Raw genomic sequence first — 15,059 nt, 5'->3', positions numbered from 1 at the left:
CCCTCCCCCAGAAGATCAACAAGAAATCCAGGCAAGACCAAGTTCACCTACCAAGGAGTGCAGTTTCAATACCAAGGAGAGCAGCAAAATTCCAGAGGAGGAGAAAGCAAAGCACGGAACTCATGGATTTCTCCCTATGATTCTTTAGTCTTGCAGTTAATTAAATTTTTTTTCTTTTTCATTATTTTTCTCTTCTTCTGCTAAAATTTTTAAACTTTTATCCATTTATTTTTTAACGTTTTTTAACTACTTTATCATATATATATATTTTTCTTTTTTATACTTTTCTTTATTCATTTTCTTTTTAAAATTCTTTTCTTTTTTTTTTTGTTTTGTTTTTGTTTTATTTTGTTTTGTTTTTCTTTCTTTCTTTCTGAACCTCTTCTTATCCCCTTTCTGCCCCCTCACGATTTGGGATCTCTTCTGATTTGGTTAAAACATATTTTCCTGGGGTTGTTGCCAGCCTTTTAGTATTTTACTTGCTCCTTCATATACTCTTAGCTGGACAAAATGACAAGGCAAAAAAAATTCACCACACAAAAAAAAAAGAACAAGAGGCAGTACTGAAGGCTAGGGACCTAATCAATACAGACATTGGTAATATGTCAGATCCAGAGCCCAGAATGACAATTCTCAATGTTCTAGCTGGGCTCGAAAATGGCATTGAAGATATTAGAGAAACCCTCTTGGGAGATATAAAAGCCCTTTCTGGAGAAATAAAAGAACTAAAATCTAACCAAGTTGAAATTCAAAAAGCTATTAATGAGGTGCAATAAAAAATGAAGGCTCTCACTGCTAGGATCAATGAGGCAGAAGAAAGAATTAGCGATATAGAAGACCAAATGACAGAGAATAAAGAAGCTGAGCAAAAGAGGGACAAACAGCTACTGGACCATGAGGGGACAATTTGAGAGATAAGTGACAGCATAAGATGAAACAACATTAGAATAATTGGGATTCCAGAAGAAGAAGAAAGAGAGAGGGGAACAGAAGGTATACTGGAGAGAATTATGCCATATTCCCAATATGGCAAAGGGAATAAGCATCAAATTTCAGGAGATGCAGAGAACACCCCTCAAAATCAATAAGAATAGTCCCACACACCGTCACCTAATAGTAAAATTTACAGGTCTTAGTGACAAAGAGAAAATCCTGAAAACAGCCTGGGAAAAGAAGTCTGTAACATACAATGGTAAAAATATTAGATTGGCAGCAGAGTTATCCACAGAAACCTGGCAGGCCAGAAAGAGCTGGCATGATATATTCAGAGCACTACACGAGAAAAAACATGCAGACAAGAATACTATACCCAGCTAAGCTATCATTGAAAATAGAAGGAGAGATTAAAAGCTTCCAGGACAAACAAAATCTGAAAGAATTTGCAAACACCAAACCAGCTCTACAGGAAATATTGAAAGGGGTCATCTAAGCAAAGAGAGAGCCTACATGTGGTAGATCAGAAAGGAACAGAGACAATATACAGTAACAGTCACCTTCCAGGCAATACAATGGCACTAAATTCATATCTCTCAATAGTTACCCTGAATGTTAATGGGCTAAATGCGCCAATCAAAAGACACAGGGTATCAGAATGGATAAAAAAACAAAACCCATCTATATGTTGCTCCAAGAAACTCATTTTACACCCAAAGACACCTCCAGATTTAAAGTGAGGGGTGGAAAAGAAGTTACCATGCTAATGGACATCAGAAGAAAGCAGGAGTGGCAATCCTTATATCAGATCAATTAGATTTTAAGCCAAAGACTATAATAAGAGATGAGGAAGGACACTATATCATACTCAAAGGGTCTTTCCAACAAGAAGATCTAACAATTTTAAATATCTATGCCCCCAATGTGGGAACAGCCAAATATATAAACCAATTAATAAGAAAATCAAAGAAACACATCAAAATATAATACAGTAATAGTAGGGGACTTTAACACTCCCCTCACTGAAATGGACAGATCATCCAAGCAAAAGATCAACAAGGAAATAAAGGCCTTAAATGACACATTGGACCAGATGGACATCACAGATATATTCAGAACATTTTATCCCAAAGCAACAGAATACACATTCTTCTCTAGTGCACATGGAACATTCTCCAGAATAGATCACATCCTTGGTCCTAAATCAGGACACAACTGGTATCAAAAGATTGGGATCATTCCCTGCATATTTTCAGACCACAATGCTCTGAAGCTAGAACTCAACCACAAGAGGAAGTTTGGAAAGAACCCAAAGACATGGAGACTAAACAGCATCCTTCTAAAGAATGAATAGGTCAACCTGGAAATTAAAGAAGAATTGAAAAAAATCATGGAAACAAATGATAATGAAAACACAACAGTTCAAAATCTATGGGACACAACAAAGGCAGTCCTGAGAGGAAAATATATATCGGTACAAGCCTTTCTCAAGAAACAAGAAAGGTCTCAGGTACACAACCTAACCCTACACCTAAAGGAGCTGGAGGAAGAACAAGAAAGAAACCCTAAGCCCAGCAGGAGAAGAGAAATCTTAAAGATCAGAGCAGAAATCAATGAAATAGAAACCAAAAAAAGCAATAGAGCAAATCAATGAACTAGGAGCTGGTTCTTTGAAAGAATTAATAAGATTGATAAACCCCTGGCCAGACTTATCAAAAAGAAAAGAGAAAGGACCCAAATAAATAAAATCATGAATGAAAGAGGAGAGATCACAACTAACACCAAAGAAATACAAACTATTATAAGAACATACTATGAGCAACTCTACACCAACAAATTTGACAATCTGGAAGAAATAGATGCATTCCTAGAAACATATAAACCTTCACAACTGTACCAGGAAGAAATAGAAAGCCTGAACAGACCCATAACCAGTAAGGAGATTGAAACAGTCATTAAAAATCTCCAAGCAAACAAAAGCCCAGGGCCAGACGGCTTGCTGGGGGAATTCTACCAAACATTTAAAGAACTAATTCCTATTCTCCTGAAACTGTTCCAAAAAAATAGAAATGGAAGGAAAACTTCCAAACTCATTTTATGAGGACAACATCACCTTGATCCCAAAACCCGACAAGGAACCCATCAAAAAAGAGAGCTATAGACCAATATCCTTGATGAACACAGATGCGAAAATTCTCACCAAAATACTAGCCAATAGCATTCAACAGTACATTAAAAGGATTATTCACCACGACCAAGTGGGATTTATTCCACGGCTGCAACGTTGGTTCAACATCCGCAAATCAATCAATGTAATACAACACATCAATAAAAGAAAGAACAAGAATCATATGATACTCTCAATAAATGCTGAAAGAGCATTTGACAAAGTACAGCATCCCTTCCTGATCAAAACTCTTCAAAGTGTAGGGATAGAGGGCACATACCTCAATATTATCAAAGCCATTTATGAAAAACCCACCGCAAATATCATTCTCAATGTAGAAAAACTGAAAGCTTTTCCGCTAAGGTCAGGAACATGGCAGGGATGTCCATTATCACCACTGCTCTTCAACATAGTACTAGAAGTCCTAGCCTCAGCAATCAGACAACAAAAGGAAATTAAAGGCATCCAAATCGGCAAAGAAGAAGTCAAACTATCACTCTTCACAGTTGATAAGATACTATAAGTGGAAAACCCAAAAGACTCCACTCCAAAACTGCTAGAACTTGTACAGGAATTGAGGAAAGTGTCAGGATATAAAATCAATGCACAGAAATCAGTTGCATTTCTGTACACCAACAACAAGACAGAAGAAAGAGAAATTAAGGAGTCAATCCCATTTACAACTGCACCCAAAACTATAAGATACCTAGGAATAAACCTAACCAAAGAGGCACAGAATCTATACTCAGAAAACTATAAAGTACTCATGAAAGAAATTGAGGAAGACACAAAGAAATGGAAAAATGTTCCATGCTCCTGGATTGGAAGAATAAATATTGTGAAAATGTCTATGCTACCTAAAGCAATCTACACATTTAATGCAATTCCCATCAAAGTACCATCCATCTTTTTCAAAGAAATGGAACAAATAATCCTAAAATTTATATGGAACCAGAAAAGACCTCGAATAGCCAAAGGAATATTGAAAAAGAAAGCCAAAGTTGGTGGCATCACAATTACGGACTTCAAGCTCTATTACAAAGCTGTCATCATCAAGACAGCATGGTACTGGCACAAAAACAGACACATAGATCAATGGAACAGAATAGAAAGCCCAGAAATAGACCCTCAACTCTATGGTCAACTAATCTTCGACAAAGCAGGAAAGAATGTCCAATGGAAAATGACAGCCTCTTCAATAAATGGTGTTGGGAAAATTGGACAGCCACATGCAGAAAATGAAATTGGACCATTTCCTTACACCACACACAAAAATAGACTCAAAATGGATTAAGGACCTCAATGTGAGAAAGGAATCCATCAAAATCCTTGAGGAGAACACAGGCAGCAACCTCTTTGACCTCAGCCGCAGCAACATCTTCTTAGGATCATTGTCAAAGGCAAGGGAAGCAAGGGCAAAAATGAACTATTGGGATTTTATCAAGATCAAAAGCTTTTGCACAGCAAAGGAAACAGTTAACAAAATCAAAAGGCAACTGACAGAATGGGAGAAGATATTTGCAAGCGACATATCAGATAAAGGGCTAGTGTCCAAAATCTATAAAGAACTAGAAAACTCAACACCCAAAGAACAAATGATCCAATCAAGAAATGGGCAGAGGACATGAACAGACATTTCTGCAAAGAAGACATCCAGATGGCCAACAGACACATGAAAAAGTGCTCCATATCACTCGGCATCAGGGAAATACAAATCAAAACCACAATGAGATATCACCTCACGCCAGTCAGAATGGCTAAAATCAACAAGTCAGGAAATGACAGATGCTGGCGAGGATGCGGAGAAAGGGGAACCCTCCTACACTGTTGGTGTGAATGCAAGCTGGTGCAACCACTCTGGAAAACAGCATGGAGCTTCCTCAAAATGTTGAAAATAGAACTGCCCTATTACCCAGCAATTCACTACTGTGTTTACCCTAAAGATACTAATGTAGTGATTCAAAGGGGCACATGAACCTGAATGTTTATAGCAGTAACGTCCATAATAGACAAACTATGGAAATTAAAAACAATTAAATGGAAAGATATTCCATGGTCATAGATTGGAAGAATTAATATTGTTAAAATATCCCTACTCTCCCAAAGCAAGATTGCTTTGCAATCTCTATCACAATACCAACAGCATTTTTCAGAGAACTAGAACAAGGAATACCAAAATTTGTATGGATCCACAAAGAACCTGGAATAGACAAAACGGTCTTAAGAAAAAATAACAAAACTAGAGGTATTACAATCCCAGACTTCATTAGATGTTACAGAGTGGTAGTAATCAAAATAGTATAGTACTTGTTAGGTAGGAAGCTAGGCATGAGCAATAAATGATGCACTATAGATGTCCTGACTGAGAGCCTCAACAGAGGACTGCCCAAAGAACACCCCATTCCACCCATGTAGCAGTAGGTTTGCAGCTACAATATCTCAGTGGAAAAGGAGTTAAATTTGTTGGGCTGATTATGCTTGGGTAGAAAGCAGCCTCTTGTCCTTATTGGACCTATGTCTCTAGAAAGAAATAATGTGCTTTCTTACCCTGTGCAGGCATTTAAATACATCTTGGGAAAGGACAGATAGCTAATTGCTACATAATGCATTCCTCTCACTCAAATGCTGTGAGCCTAGGACCCACCCAAAAGAAAACAATTGATATAAACTCACACCCAGAGTTTCCAGGACCTTTGTCTCTCTTGATTCGCTATTCCTCTTGAAGTATTTAATAGAATTGCTCTGCTTTACTTTTGTTTCACTTTACTTTTGTTTCTTTGCCGTGGCAGTGAAAAGAACCAAGGCTTCTTTCCTTTTCTATCCAAATCTCAGTAATAGTACTCACAAAAACAGACACAAAGATCAATGGAAGAAAATAGCACTGAAATAAACCCACACTTATATGGTCAATTTATGGCAAAGGAAGCAAGAATATCCAATGGGGAAAAGAGAGTCTCTTCAACAACTGGTCCTGGGAAAACTGAGCAGTTACATGCAAAAGAATGAAACTGAACCACTTTTTTTTACACCACATGCACCACATGCAAAATAAACTCAAAATGGATTAAAGACCTACATGTGAAACTTGAAACTATGAAACTTCTAGAAGAAATCACAAGTAGTAATTTCTTTTTTATCTGCCACAGAAACAGTTTTCTAAATATGTCTTCTCAGGCAAGTGAAACAAAAGCAAAAATAAACCATTGAGACTATATAAAAATGAAAAGTTTTTGCACAGTGAAGGAAACCATGAACAAAATAAAGCTGAATAGGAGAAGATATTTTCAAATGATGTATCTGATAAGGGGTTAACATCCAAAATATGAAAAGAACTTACAGAACTTAATATCAAAAAACAAACACTCTGATAAAGTAATGGGCAGAGAACCTGATTAGACATTTTTTCCAAAGATATACAGGTGGCCAACAGACATACGAAAAGATGCTCAACATCTATAAACATCATGGAAATGCAAATCAAGACCTCAATGAGGTTTCAGCTCACACTTGTAAGAATGGCTAATATCAAAAATAAAAACAAGTATTGAGAGAAAGGGGACTCCTCATGCATTGTTGGTGGGAATGAAAAGGTGCAGTCACTGTGGAAATAAATATGGAGTTTCCTCAAAAAATGAAAAACAGAAACACCATATAATCCAGTAATTTCATTATTGGATATTTACTACTGAAAACAAAAGTACTAATTTAAAAAGATATTCACCCCTATGTTTCTTGCAGCATTATTTATAATAACTAAGATTGGAAGTTACCTAAGTATCCACAGATAAATCAATTAAAAAGCAGTGTGTGTGTGTGTGTGTGTGTGTGTGTGTAATTGGTATGTTTTACATACATATATATGATGGAATATTATTCAGTATAAAAAGAATGAAATCTTGCCAATAGCAATGGCATGGATACAGCTAGAGAGTGTAATGATAAATGACATAAGTCAGTCAGAAAGGCAAATACCAAATGACTGCACTCATTGTGGAATTTAAGAAATAAAGAAACAGAAAAAAGGGACAAAACAGACTCATATACAGAGAACAAACTGGTGGTTGCTAGAGGGAAGGTGAGTAGGGGAATAGGTGAAATAGATAAAAGGGAGTAAGAGGCAAAAGTTTTCAGTACAAAATAAAGTCAGAGATAAAATTACAGAAGAGGGAATATAGTTAATAACGTACTATGTTGTTTGGCTGATGGTGACTACACTTACCATTGTGAACACTGAGTGTGTATAGAATTGTTCAATCTTTATGTTGTACATCTGAAACCAGTAGAATGCTATGTGTTATTTATACTTCAATAAAACAATTTTCTTGTTGAGCAATATTGTATTTTTCCTTCCAATAACACAGCATGTATTTCATTTTTTTCCTTTTGTAGAGTATTACAGCTTGTCACATATATCCAACACATTTCAGATTAAGATTACTCTTATTTATGTATTCTGTTGCTTATCTGAAAAAGCTTTTTTTTACTATATATTTTAGCAGGTTAATATTGGTTTATAAGAAGGCTCATGGTTTTATTTGCTTCTTTTGTAAGCAAAATTTTCTGGTTTTTCTTTCTAAAATTCTACTTTATAAATTATCTTAAAGCAAAATTGGTTTTGGTTTCTTTTGGTATTGCAGTGCTATGGATTTTAATACATATATATATAGATTTGTGTAACTTCCACTACAACCAAGATACAGAACATCTGCATAATGTTCTCACACTCCTTCATAACTCTGTTTCTGAATTATCTTTTATTTCTGCTACTTTTTCTTGTTAATTCTCTTGCCTTTCCAGAATAACTCTAGTAGTCTGTATACACTTACCTTTTGTTTTAAAGTGGGCAAATACTTAAAATTTACCAAATTTTTGCAACTGCTTTTGGGTTGGTTAGCCTTTTTTCTCCTTTTATTCCCTTTTTGTAGGAGAGAAACTTTAAAAATCTTCAAAACAAAGTTATTTGTTTTATTATTTCAAAGCCTATAAGAAATGTGGTAAGCTAAGGAAGATTTTCTTGGGCTCTACTGCTAGTCTTGTGGGGAATGTAGGCTAGGTATTGTAGTTGTGAAGAGTTCAAATTACTGAAAAATTTGAGGAGAAAGTTGTGTTTGGAGAGCAATCCACAGATGAATGACTGGCCTTCAAGAAAATATGGCAAGACCCTCAGTTAGGGTTTCAGGTTGAGAGTCTACATTTGGAATCTTTCTGAATTATTTGTCACAGACATTTCAAAAAATAGTTAATTACAATCACCTCTGCTAGTTATTCTATATTCACCACTTTCTCTGTGCCAGATATTGTGCTAAATGCTTTACATTTATTTGTATAATTTAATTAATACACCATTCCTCTAGGGCACTTGCAAGTACCTGTCTTCACTTCTTTTGCACTTTGGGCTTCCCAACTTCTCCTTTTCCAGATTTCACCTGCTGGTACCTACCAGCTTGTACTTATTTTTAGTGCCCTGTCAAAAACTTCAATACATGATTATTTTGCTATATGATTCTTCCAGTAAGCAAAATTTCTTTCACTGACAAAGTACCTTAGCCTACAAGAGTAATTTTCCAACTTTTAGACAATGAACACTGGGGCATAAAGGTGAGAATATTTCCACATTCAAAGGAGCAACCTTTTGCTCCTAAATGCTCCTTCAGACTGGTCAAAGGAGTCTTTCTCCTAGGCCAGTCCCAGTTGTGATGAACATGGCTTCATCATGAGCATGAGTGTGTATCCTCACTTTAAATAGCAAAGACATACTCCACAATTCTTGCAACTTTGGGAAAAGTCAGCTCAACATTTTAATAACTCCCACTGCAAGCAGACAGGAGTATCAAGTCCCTCAGCTCCTAAATGTTGCCACTTTCTAGAGGCTTTTATACCAGGACTGGGAAAAACATATATCTATAAGGACCATGGTGATTTCAGTAGGCTTCTGAATCTGAAGGATGTAGTATTTTGATTCCTGATGTATAGCTGGTAGGATAAAAGCTGGAAATAATATTAAGGATTTTGAGAAGCAGTCATGGTTTATGTTCGTCAGGTGGCAAGAACAATTCATTTAATAATTCTATAAAGCAAATATAATGTAAGTGTAATAAAGAAAAAATATATAACCTGAAGACATAAAGATGGATGATTTCATTCAATAGGTTTTAGAGATGCCCTTCTGAAGATAAAAGGAGAAAAAAACCTGGTAACTCTTTATTCACTTATAATGAATACACGATATATTCATAGTGTGTGTGTGTGTGTGTGTGTGTGTATGTGTATACATATGTGTGTGTGTGTGTATATAATTAGGTATAATAGCTTACATTCTCCTTACTAATAACATTATTAAGTTAGGAAAATAGAACAAATATTTAAATGAGTGAGGCTGAGATTTTTAATATATCAAGATACTAATAATTTTCATTTGGAAAGAAGTAATTTAACTTTAAAAAGATGAAATGATTTTATAAGCACATATCTTTTCCTAATACCTGAATTAAAACTAGATTTGAATATTTTTACTGCAATTATTATGATTATTAATAAAATAAAACAAGCTGATGAATTCCAAGCAGTATTCTTAAATTTGGATTTTGAAACCTAGAGAGTTCTTGAATGTTGTCCAGGAGATATAAGGGCTTTATACAGGCTATCTAATTTAATTCTCTCAGGTAAGACGTCAAATCTTACAGAGGCTACTCATGTACAATCAAGGTCATACAGCACATTAAGAACACCTTAACCCTTTTAACTATTTTGCCACATTTCAGTTATCAGAGTTCTGGAATATTGTTCTCTGACAAATTTTACAAATATTTATCAATATTGACAGAACAATTTGAGTTATGTTCAAATAAATGAGGAAGAAGCCAAATTTTTCTCTAACGTGAAAACAGGTGGTTACTTATATGAAAAATATCATAGAAGGTATTTGTAGCACTTAAAATGTATTGCAAATAAAAAAACGTTTTCATTTTTTTTCAATTTTGAAAAATGATACTGAGCCCTTAAAAGTATCTTTTTCTTCCCCCAGTGACTCCTGTGTCACTTGGAAATAGCATCACTTAAGTGGGTTTTTGTTTTTTGTTTTGAGCATCTTATATTCTTATATTCTGATATCACAAGAGGTCTAATATTCATCTTGTATATTTTCTGGCTCAGTTCTAGAATCTATTTTTTTCTAGTCAAAAAATACCTTTGTTGGAATAGCATGAGATGTAAAGGAGGGATATTCTCTCTTTTTTAAATGTTTCAAGTCAAGAATAATTCATGTTGTAGGTATACTTTTCAGTTATCATAGTTTTGTGGAATTAAGAAATTATATGGAAGAGATTATGCTGAGTGAAATAAGTCAATCAGAGAGAGTCAATTATCATATGGTTTCACTTATTTGTGGAGCATAACAAATAGCATGGAGGACAAGGGGGAGGTGGAGAGGAGAAGGGAGTTGGGGGAAATTGGAAGGGGAGGTGAATCATGAGAGACTATGGACTCTGAAAAACAACCTGAGGGTTTTGAAGGGGTGGGGGTGGGAGGTTGGGGGAATCAGGTGGTGGGTATTGGAGAGGGCACAGATTGCATGGAGCACTGGGTGTGGTGCAAAAACAATGAATACTTTACGCTGAAAAGAAATTAAAAAATTTTTAAAAAAGCAATTTACAAAAATAAAGAACATGACCCATAAAATTAAAAAAATGAAATTATATATTAAAAATAATACTTACCAATAGTGACAAAACAGTTTGAAAATTTGCAGGTGAGGTGAGAATGGAACTGGATTTTTCTGAAGCTGAGAAAACTGGAGACCACTAAAAGAACCATTTATTACCTTCTTAGGATACTTAATAGGTCTTCTGAAATTATGTTAAACTATTAGTTACATCCAGCATGCAATAATAATAGATTTTACATAATTATATTTTATTATTATTGTTTAACAGAAAGTTTGGAGATTTCAACCCTCATTTAAACTTTTTTATACCTGACTTATTAGGTAGAGCACAGTAACTTAGTGTAATCTTACTGTGTAAACATGGATTATGTAACTCATTACTCAGTATTCAGAATGGGAATATTATTGTATGGGTATATGAAAAGTATAACCCAAAATGTTGGGTACTGATGTTGGCCAAACCAAGAAGTTGTCCATCTGAAGTGCTAACAACAATTGTTAAGTTTATTCCAAAAGGACAAATCTTTACTGAGATAGTTCTTAGTTGGCTTTTAGGTAATTAGTATTCTGATGAATTATTAATTGATATCATAACTCCATATGTAACTGTAAAAGTGTCACAATTTCTGCCTATGTCATTTTGTCTTATTTTTGTCATTATAGAGCAGTCTGCAGATCGATGGAGGTCCTCAACCATTCTAGAGTGTCTGAATTTGTGTTACTTGGACTTACTGATTCTCCTGAGCTCCAGACTTTTTTCTTTGTAATATTTTCTGTTTTCTATTTGATAACTATGTTGGGCAACAGCCTGATTTTGCTCACAGTTCTGTCTACCCCACACCTTCACTCTCCCATGTATTTCCTCCTTAGCAATCTGTCTTTCATTGACATGTGCCTGTCCTCCTTTGCTACTCCAAAGATGATCATGGACTTCTTTGCTGAGCATAAGACCATTTCCTTTGAGGGCTGCATTTCTCAGATCTTCTTCTTGCACCTTTTCACTGGGACTGAGATTGTGCTGCTGATCTCCATGTCTTTTGACAGGTACATTGCCATATGCAAACCTCTACATTATTCAACAATAATGAGCCAAAAAGTGTGTGCTGGGCTTGTGGTAACCTCTTGGACAGTAGGCTTCCTGCATACAATGAGTCAGTTAGCTTTTACCCTCTATTTACCCTTCTGTGGTCCCAATGTTGTAGATAGTTTCTTCTGTGACCTTCCTTTGGTCATCCAGCTGGCCTGTATAGATATATATGTTCTTGGAATCTTCATGATCTCTACCAGTGGTGTGATTGCTCTTGTAAGTTTTCTGCTTTTGCTCACTTCCTATATCATTGTTCTTGTCACAATCAAGGACCACTCCTCTACAGGGACATCTAAGGCTCTTTCTACCTGCACTGCACATTTTATAGTTGTGTTTATGTTCTTTGGGCCTTGCATCTTTATCTATGTGTGGCCTTTTACCAACTTCCTGGTAGACAAAGTTCTGTCTGTTTTCTATACCATCTTCACCCCCTTCCTGAATCCACTTATCTATACCTTTAGAAATCAGGAAGTGAAGACTGCTGTGAAGAAGAAACTAAGTAATCAATACTTGAATCTTGGGAAAACTACTTCAAGATACCCAGTGCAATGAATCTCCTGTCTGAGATATACATCATCAGTTTTGTCCTTATAGCAATAGAAAATTAAACTTAGAACTTCAAGTCCTTTAATCTAAATCCACAAAAGTAGGAAGCTGGGGTTGAGAGATATGAGATATCTTGCCTAAAAGTTAGTGAAATGTTTGCAAGCCTTTTGAGATCATAGAACCTTTGAAAATCTGTTGAAATCTGTAGGTTAATTTCATAGAGAAATGGATATATCATTAAACATAAACTCAGGGCTTCATATATCCCTGAGTCCTATCAACATACCTCAGTCAGCTTAGAGAAACCTGAAATAAAATAGTGTTCTCTTGTCTTCTAACCCAGAACATTCCCACTCTGTGGCAGCTTTGTGGCACTCTGATGGTGTGCACTTGCAGAACTTTGATTAAGAGTCTTGGGTTTCTGAAAATAAATAAATTGAAAAAAAAAAGAGTGTTGGGTGTGCTCGAAACACTGCATCAAAAACTAATGATGTATTTTATGGTGACTAACATAACACAATAAAAAAAAGAGTGTTGGGCATAACAGGGTTTTTTTCTCCCCATAGCATTGGGAATATTTTTGTGGGGGAATTCATATTGTGAAGAGATTCTTCTGAATAAAGTGGAAGAATCCTGATTTATTACATGCAACTGTTTGAGTTCTGAGTCAGCTTTGAACAAAACAGTACAGTTTGGAGGATCTGAAATTTAATGATATGGTTTTTAAGAATTGTACAGATCACTACCACACTTGATATTTAATATAGCAAATAACTGATTAAATGGTCATTTGTGAAGTTTAAACCATAGAAAGTAAACCACTCAGGTCTGATAAACTTCTAAAACCTGGCCAAATATCAGAAATATGATGAACTCATTTAATAGCAAGACTAACTGCTTGGAAAATTAACTACTTAATTCATGACAAGTTTGTCCTTCCCAAAATAAAATATTCCAAAATATTATTAGTCTTAATATGAGTTTTGTTCCTCATTTTCAATATAATGTAGACTATAGGAAGAAAAGATGAAACTAATTAAAAAAATATAGCACAATTCTCCCTATTATGATTTATAACTGATTTTGTTAAAGATATTTTTTTCCAATTTATTTATTTTCAGAAAAACAGTATTCATTATTTTTTCACCGCACCCAGTGCTCCATGCAAGCCGTGCCCTCTATAATACCCACCACCTGGTACCCCAACCTCCCACCCCCCTGCCACTTCAAACCCCTCAGACTGTTTTTCAGAGTCCATAATCTCTCATGGTTCACCTCCCCTTCCAATTTATTTTTTTATTACAAGATGGTCTTTGGAAATCAGCTAACCAAATAATTTCCCTAACTGCTGATGAAGAACCTAAGATGCAGAGAATTCATAAAGTTGGCTCAAGACTGAATCACTGTAAGAGGCAAAGATCATTTTTCTAAAAATATGTAGATCTCAAAATTAAATTTTGGATCTTTTTTTTTTTCTAGTTGTGTTATCCTAGGATATTCACTTTATCTCTCTACCCTTTGTAATTTCTATTGTGAAGATAATAAAACTAGATTGTTTGTTGTGACTTTTATGGAAACTGGACAGAAGAGACTCTAAAAATGTAATTTTCTTTTCCCTTCCCATCTACACAGACTCTAAATGAAAATGCATCTTATTCATAAGTAGTATACCTTTAAAGAATAGCTGCATTCAAGTGAAACCAGTAGCTCACAAAATCTGATATTCTAGTTTTAGGATGTCTCTTTGATTATGACTTCTTCTTTTTTTTTTTTTTTTTTGGATGTGTCTGGTTTTTATTTTTATTTTTTTTAAGATTTTTTTAAACATTTTTTTCCAATTTATTTATTTTCAGAAAAACAGTATTCATTATTTTTTCACCACACCCAGTGCTCCATGCAAGCCGTGCCCTCTATAATACCCACCACCTGGTACCCCAACCTCCCACCCCCCCGCCACTTCAAACCCCTCAGATTGTCCTTCAAGGCATATGGCAGAAAAACAAAATAACACTTTCCAGTTTTCCATCGCTAACATGGAGGGTAGTTAGAAAAAATTAGATTAGAGTGTCAGATAATTTGTGATTTTTATGAATAACAATGTACTGATAGGCTGTATCTATTTGAACTGACTTAAGTATATGAAAATAGTTTAGGAAATAATCTGTTATGATGGATTTAGACAGTTTGGTTTTAATAGTATTAATAGATTCTTATATTTATTCTCAATTTTTAAGGTTTCAGTATGCTTTAACACAATCTCCAGGCCAAATATTTAATATCTGAAGTTAAATAATTTGGCAGAAGTTTATGAAGAAATGTAGTGTTGGACTTAGGTATAAAATCATATTCTATGGTGACTAATATAACATAATAAAAAAATTCTAGTTTAAAATACTAGTTCATTTTTAACCAAATCATAAACTCTTCCTTCTTGCCTCAGAGTCAATCAGAGAAATAAGAAAATTTTAAGGTAAAAATGTCCTTTGTCTTAATTCCATTCTTCAGTAAATATTATCATCTTTGTTCTGATTTTTTAATTTTTTATTTTATTTAAATTCAAGGTAGTTAACATATAATGAATTATTAGTTTCAGGGATAGAATGTAGTGATTCATCAGTTGCATATAATACCCAGTGCCCTCCTTAATGCCCATTACTCAATTA

The 15,059-nt window shown here is 34.8% G+C and overlaps 1 protein-coding gene across 1 annotated transcript; it reads left to right on the top strand.

Annotated features, from left to right (window-relative positions):
* The first annotated feature begins 11,433 nt into the window (after positions 1–11,433).
* Positions 11,434–12,402, top strand: LOC122894626 (olfactory receptor 4K2-like). Its single transcript, XM_044232390.1, has one exon. The coding sequence runs from the start codon at positions 11,443–11,445 to the stop codon at positions 12,400–12,402; it is 960 nt and encodes a 319-aa protein (XP_044088325.1). The 5' UTR covers positions 11,434–11,442.
* Positions 12,403–15,059: the final 2,657 nt, after the last annotated feature.

This window comes from Neovison vison, chromosome 13 (genome assembly GCF_020171115.1).
Source record: "Neovison vison isolate M4711 chromosome 13, ASM_NN_V1, whole genome shotgun sequence".
Lineage (NCBI taxonomy): Eukaryota > Metazoa > Chordata > Mammalia > Carnivora > Mustelidae > Neogale > Neogale vison.
This window is presented reverse-complemented; position numbering and strand designations above follow the sequence as displayed.